At 50.8% G+C, this 6,827-nt stretch overlaps 2 protein-coding genes across 5 annotated transcripts in view; one reads left to right on the top strand and one right to left on the bottom strand.

The window, feature by feature from the left end:
- GUCD1 (guanylyl cyclase domain containing 1) overlaps window positions 1–1,669 on the bottom strand; it is a 14,187-nt gene extending 12,518 nt beyond the window's left edge. Inside the window, exons 1-2 of one of the 4 annotated variants that reach the window (XM_017889791.1) lie at window positions 1,348–1,436; window positions 683–842 (exon numbers count right to left, since the gene is read on the bottom strand). In XM_017889791.1, coding sequence (XP_017745280.1) covers window positions 683–725 — 43 coding nt within the window. In that variant the 5' untranslated portion in view covers window positions 726–842; window positions 1,348–1,436. Of the gene's footprint in view, window positions 1–682; window positions 1,046–1,347 lie in introns of those variants that run through there. The other 3 variants (XM_017889794.1, XM_017889793.1, XM_017889792.1) reach the window with 3 other exon arrangements.
- SNRPD3 (small nuclear ribonucleoprotein D3 polypeptide) overlaps window positions 1,383–6,827 on the top strand; it is a 15,892-nt gene continuing 10,447 nt past the window's right edge. Inside the window, exons 1-2 of the mRNA XM_017889795.1 lie at window positions 1,383–1,806; window positions 4,000–4,143. Coding sequence (XP_017745284.1) covers window positions 4,018–4,143 — 126 coding nt within the window. The 5' untranslated portion in view covers window positions 1,383–1,806; window positions 4,000–4,017. The remainder of the gene's footprint in view (window positions 1,807–3,999; window positions 4,144–6,827) is intronic.

Here is a 6,827-nt window from a genome sequence, read left to right as displayed (position 1 = left end):
CCCCCCCCCCCCCCCCCGCCACTCCACACAGCAAACACAAAAGAGAACACTCCCTGGGAGTGACACCTGAAGGTCAGGGTCCCACATGCTGTTGACCTCTCCCACAGCTGGCACTTCACTTGAGAGTTTACTAGCTAGCACTCCATTCCTCATCAACCCTGCGCCTTCAGCAGGACAGGAGTCACGTCTTCCCCCTCCCCTACTCTTGGGCAAGCAAACTAACTGCCAAGACATTGAATACCAGTCCGGGTCTCCGCCCCAAAGGGGCTCAGGCTACCGCGTGGCAGAGGGAACCAGAGGGGGAAGAAGAGGAGCAAGACAAAACGCCGAGTCTGGGAGGCCAGGGCACCGGCCCTTCCATTACTCGGTGCTCTTGGCCAGTTTCCTGCCCTTCCCAGCCTCAGTCCTCCACGGTTCCCCAAGGCACCAGAGCTCCCAAGGCGGCTCCAGTAGGACTTTTCGCTTCTGGGGAAGGTGGCGCCCCTTCTACCCGGACCCTCCCACCATGCTGACAAGGGTCGCAATCCTGCGAGTGTCAGGAAACCCCCACTGACTGGAGGGAGGCGGGTGTGGGGGCGAGGCGGGAGTCGGCCCAAGGTCGCGCAGCTGGACCCTGCCCCGCGCTAGGGCGGGGTCCCCTTCGTTCCTAGGGTGAAGACTGGGCCCACAGAGAGGCACTGACCGGGCTCGAGCGGCGGCCCCGCTGCCTCCGCCTCCGTCCTCATGACCCGGGCGGCGCGGGGCGCCCATGGCCCCGGCCCAGAGCGGGCTACAGCTTCCGCTTCGGCTGGGGCGGGAGGGCGGTCGGTGCGTGTCGAGTTCCTTCTCTGCCACCGCCGCCGCTGCGGAGGGGAGAACCGGAGGCGGTGGCTGCACCGCCCCAAGCCCCGCCCCAGCCCCTCCAGGTCTCGAATCCGGAGGCCCCGCCCTTTCTCTAAGCCCCGCCCCAAACTTTGATCCTAGAGGCCCCCAGCCTCCCGATTTAAATCTGCCCCGGCCATTCACCGCCTCAGCGTCGAGTGGCCCCGCCCTCTCGTCCAATCCTCGCGCAGCCGCGAAGCCCACCAAGACGCGGACCCGGAAGCTCCGCCCCTTTCCCTGAGCCCCGCCCCAAAGCCCGTGCATTTCGTGAACAGAGGCTCCTCCCTTCAGCAAGCCCCGCCTCTGTCGGGGCCCCCTCCTTTGTCAGTCTTATCTGTAAACCCTGGTCCCTCCCAGTGTATTCCAGAGGCTCCAAACAACTCTCCTCCAAGTGCCTTTAGGGATGACCCTGAGCCGGTCGCCTCTCTACTCTATACCTAACTTTATCCGTACGAGATACCTAGCCTCACTCAGGGCGCCCCTTACCTGGCGGTGCCGGGATCAAAAAATTAAATTGTGAGGGGAAGTCCTGGCCCTTGGCCCAACCTCCTGCTGCCCCCGGTCTGAGAGCCCAGGCCCCGAGTCTCCGCCTTGCCGTCCAGCCTGTCCTTGGTGTGGGGTGCTTGGAAGTGCAAGCACCCTCTCCGGTTCTTTACCGGCCCCAAGGGTCGTTTGCGGCGGTCCCCGGGCCCAGTCATCGGCCCTCTTTTCCGGTGCCGGAACTATACTACTGGTGCCTTAGTTTCCCAGCCGGCAGGCGGAGTGAGGAGGAAGCGGAGGCGACACCACTCTCACCACCGGGGAAAGGAAGGAGGCGGGCCCTGCGCGCAGCATTTTGGGAACGAGTGGAATTCTGGGAGCTGGGCCCGCCATTCTCTTGATTCACGCCTTCGCCGTAGCGGCTTTCGCCGTGCACCGAAGAGAAGGAAAAGTAGGCCAGAGCCGGTGAGGCTGAGGACGGGCGAGGGGAGGTCGAGGTGCCTGGGAGGGGCCAGGGGCTGGAGAAAGACTCAATGCATGGAACTCTGCGGGATTCGGGGAGGGAAGAAAGCGGGAAGTTTGGGCCACCCAAACATCAGCGTCGCCTCACTAGCGCCTGGAAGTTCATTAGCTCCCCCCGCAACGTGCATGCTTCTTACATTCTGTATCTCTCCAGGTGAGTGTTTTTCAAAGCTTCCAGGCAGTAATCTTGAAGTCATTTCCTATGAGTTTTTTGAATCTTGAAGTCAAATCCTATGAGGGTTTTTTTTTTTTAAAGTAGAGACGGTTTCACCATGTTGCCCTGGCTGGTCTCGAACCCCTGGGCTCAAGGGATCCACCGGCCTCGTCCTTCAAAAGTGTTGGGACTACGGGCGTGAGCCATCGCGCCCAGCCGGTTATTTTTTTAGAAGTTCTTTGCATCTCTGCCCCCAGCTCCCTTTCAGGCAGTGGTCCCGTCATGCTTTCCACACTGTTGCAGCAGTTTTACTTTTTTTTTTTTTTTTTTGAGATGGAGTCTCGGTCTGTCACCCAGGCTGGAGTGCAGTGGCTGGATCTCAGCTCACGGCAAGCTCCGCCTCCCAGGTTTACGCCATTCTCCTGCCTCAGCCTCCCGAGTAGCTGGGACTACAGGCGCCCGCCACCACGCCCGGCTAGCTTTTGTATTTTTTAGTAGAGACGGGGTTTCACTGTGTTAGCCAGGATGGTCTCGATCTCCTGACCTCGTGATCCGCCCATCTCGGCCTCCCAAAGTGCTGGGATTACAGGCTTGAGCCACCGCGTCCGGCCTGCAGCAGTTTTAACTGTTGCAGAAATTTTAACAAGTTTCTCTGCTTCTAAACCTTACGTTGGATCCATTTTGTAAATAAATGCTGCTATCTTTTCATTGTGTCATTCTTTACCTATAATTTTGCGGTGGTTCCCCACTATCTTAAGCATAAATTCTAGGCTCCTAAGGCTGAAAGCCAGGGATCCTCACCAAAGGAGCCTGTCCTTTCAACCTCGTGTTCTCCTGTCTTAAGTGCACTTACGTTCCAACTTTGAGTCATTGCTCATGTCAATAAAAAGTTCACTGCTTGATGCTTTTAATTAGGTCAAGTCAGGTGCTTTCCCTTATTTTCCTCCATGACGGGCATTTCCTGCATATAGCACGTTGTCACTTTGATATTTTCTCAATATCCTTGATGGTAAAGTAAGTGAAGGGGTAAAGGGCTGCATTAAAAGTACAGCCTCCTCTCCTAGATATGCATGGTCCTTAGGTCTGTATCTGCACCTTCCATAGGGTAGCCACTAGCTACATGTAGCTGTTGAGCACTTGGAATATGGCCACTGGGATTGAGGGACTGGGTTTTTTATTTTAATTCTATTGTGTTTTAGTTAAGTTTAATTTAAATAGTTACATGTGGGCATGAGCTACTGTATTGGACAGCTCAGGCCTGTGTTATGATTCTCAAAATGTGATAATCTACAATTAAAGGTTGACAAATAACAGTGCAACAGGTTAACATTCCAGTCCCCCTCCCTGACACACACAGTATTCGCTAATGGTCGTTTAGCTGAAGATTAAAGGACATAGGGTAGCAGTGACACATGGTCGATGGGAGATGCTCTCTTTTCATTCCTATTTTTACTTCTGTCCACCCCACCATTCCTCCTTACCCGACATCTTGCACATATTTGCCAGATAGTTTCCTCCAAGCCAGGAGCTGAGCTTTCTTTTTTTTCTTTGATAGAAAATGCAGCTTTAGCCGGGCGCGGTGGCTCAAGCCTGTAATCCCAGCACTTTGGGAGGCCGAGACGGGTGGATCACGAGGTCAGGAGATCGAGACCATCCTGGCTAACACGGTGAAACCCCGTCTCTACTAAAAAAATACAAAAAGTAGCCGGGCGAAGTGGCGGGCGCCTGTAGTCCCAGTTACTCGGGAGGCTGAGGCAGGAGAATGGCGTAAACCCGGGAGGCGGAGCTTGCAGTAAGCTGAGATCCGGCCACTGCACTCCAGCCTGGGCAACAGAGCGAGACTCCGTCTCAAAAAAAAAAAAATGCAGCTTTGGCGTTTTTGCTAAGTTTTATGGAGTGCCAGGCCTTGAAGGAGACATGACGTGTGCCACATGCTTTCTCAGACTCTGAAAGATGAACTGACTGTTGTCTCTTTCATGTAGAACTCTCTTCCTGCCAAGATGTCTATTGGTGTGCCAATTAAAGTGCTGCATGAGGCTGAGGGCCACATTGTGACATGTGAGACGAACACCGGTGAGGTATATCGGGGGAAGCTCATTGAAGCAGAGGACAACATGAACTGCCAGGTATTCTGCTTTGCATGTGAGGCTGTGTGGGAGGAATGGCCCTGCGTCTTGAAGAACAGAAAGGTGTGGGTTGGGGGTCTTCTGTAAATTGTTCTCATTCAGCAATGATTTCCTGAGTGCCTAACACATACCAGTCGGGTGCTGTTATAGGCTCTGGGGATGTGGGCATGAACAAAACACATAGTCTTGAGGCAGAAAAGCCATTTGGAGATTTGGAATATTTTACTTCGTCTTTTTGTTTTTTCCGTCCCCAAATTTGGGGACCCATTTGGGAGAAGTGCTACTTCCTTCAGTAGAATCCTTCAGGTTCAGAGCCATTATCCATTTGCCTCCACTTGCTTTGCAGTTAGGAGAATCTTCTCACATACTCTGTTTCCCTTTTCTCTTGGAGGAGGAGTGTCATTTGATTATTGCAACTACCTTGTGAGGTAAGCAGGTTTGGTGGTAGTCTTGTCATCCATAAAATAGGGAGAATGAGATTAAAGGACTCATCACTCTGATAATAAATAATGGAGTAGTTTCTTGATACGGTGTCCTCATGGCACAGCTTTGCCTTTTGCATAGTCATCTGAATTTTTATAGCATTGTTTTTCAGTTGTATCTTCACACTTTCTTTGTTCTTTAAACCATTGGTTAAGAACTTGGACTTGGGAGTCAGAGATATGGGCTTGAATCCTAATTGTATGACCTTAGATGTATTAATCACTCAGTTTTCTCATCTGTAAAATGGGAGTGGTATTATTTTGGGTTCTTTGATGTAGATGCCAAAACAGAATGATGCAAGGTATTTATTGGGGAAATGACAATAAAGGATAAAGGAACAAGGAAACAGTAGTAGGCAGGGAAATTTTCAGTCTATGATGCCGGTCTGACTGGTGAAACGAGAGGGGAAAGGAAGGAGGATTGAGCAGGAAGAACCTTAGACTACAGTGTAGTTTTGAGGAAGTCTCAGCAAGGCAGTGATTACTCATTAGAAGAGTCTAACAAGGGGCAGAAATGGGCAGACTAACACCCCTGGTGTGTTCATTCCATTGGCTGGCAGCCTGGGGAGACAGCCTCTCTCCCCAAGTTGAATGCCATAGTGGACTGCAAAGATGGAGATTGTCGGCTGCCTACACTCCTCATAGTCTGTTTTCTTTTGGAGGGAGATCTGAGCAGCACACCCTTAAGACTGCCACGGGGTAATATCCACACCCCCAGGACTTTTACAAAGATCAGATGAGCTATATGTGTGCAATAGCTGCTCAGTGCCTCACATACTGTAAGTGTTCAACGTATGGTACTTACTGCTTTTTTCCAGATGAGAAGGTCAAGAGATAAAACGTCTTACACCACGGTCAGTTATCCTGACCATCCATTGGTTTGCACCATTCATTTATTTGTGATTTTTCTGTAGCTTTGAGCGTCTGTCATCTTCCTGCGAGGTAGACAAGCTTGGTCAGTTCCCTGGATGCAGAGAAGTAGACCTCTGGTGACTCAGGTTTATTGCATCACTGTCAATAGATCAGTTTATCTATTGACAGTAGATAGGTTTATCATCTCTCTTTCATATATCCAGTCCTCTGGCTTAAGGCATGCTCATCCACTTTAAGGTACTTTAATTTGGTGAGGAGAATGCAGGACTTGGGTTAGTGAATCTTAATGGGTTTGTCATCTAGCTATATGTATTTGGACAACCTCCTGGGTTTCCCGGGCCTTTGTCATCCCATCTGTAAAATGAAGGTGTCTAACCAGATAACCTTGGTGGCCATTCAGAGATGCAGTCCACGTGACACAAAGTGCACAGACCTTGGTGTCAGACAGACCTGGAATCAGCTTGCAGCCTGCCACCTAGGGTGACTTGGGGTGAGCTTTGGACCTTCTTCCTCCTCTGGTCCCTCTTCTAAGTCAGGGATAAAAATAGCTCCTTGGCCTGAGAAGGAACCATAGTGCAGAAGAAATGAGTAGATGCATGTCACATGCCTGAACAATGGTGGGGGGCAGCCACCTGCCTCCCTGCTTGTATTTGTATGCTAGTGCTGCCAATAACAAAGTTTCACAGACTGGGCAGCTTAGACAGCACAAATTTATTTTCTCCTAGATCTGAAGGCTGGAAGTCTGAGATCAAGGTGTTGGCAAGGCTGGTTTCTTCTGAGGGATGTGAAGGAAGGATCTGTTCCTGGCCTCTCTCCTTGCTTATAGATGGCTCTCTTCTCCCTGTGTCTTCACTTGGACTTCTCTCTATAGTGTTTCTGTCCAGATCTCTTTTTATAAGGATTCCAGGCATGTAGAATTAGGCCCACTCTAATGACTTCATCTTAACATAATTATATTTATAAAGTTTTTTTTTTTTTGAGGTGGAGGCTTGCTCTGTCGCCCAGGCTGGAGTGCAGCGGCACGATCTTGGCTCACTGCAACCTCCGCCTTCCAGGTTCAAGCGATTCTCCTGCCTCAGCCTCCCAAGTACCTGAGACTACAGGCATCTGCCACCATGCCAGCTAATTTTTGTATTTTTAGTAGAGACAGGTTTCACCATATTGGCCAGGCTGGTCTCGAACTCCTGATCTTGTGGTCCACTTGCCTCAGCCTCCCAAAGTGCTGGGACTACAGATGTGAGCCACCATGCCCCGCTTGCCTTTTTTTTTTTTTTTTTTTTTTTTTTTTTTTTTTTTTTTTTTTTTTTTTTTTTTTTTTTTCATGTGTAT

This window comes from Rhinopithecus bieti, unplaced genomic scaffold, assembly GCF_001698545.2.
Source record: "Rhinopithecus bieti isolate Rb0 unplaced genomic scaffold, ASM169854v2 scaffold_19723, whole genome shotgun sequence".
NCBI classification, from domain to species: domain Eukaryota; kingdom Metazoa; phylum Chordata; class Mammalia; order Primates; family Cercopithecidae; genus Rhinopithecus; species Rhinopithecus bieti.
The sequence above is the reverse complement of the archived record's forward strand: the minus strand, read 5'-3'. Positions and strand labels throughout refer to the sequence as shown.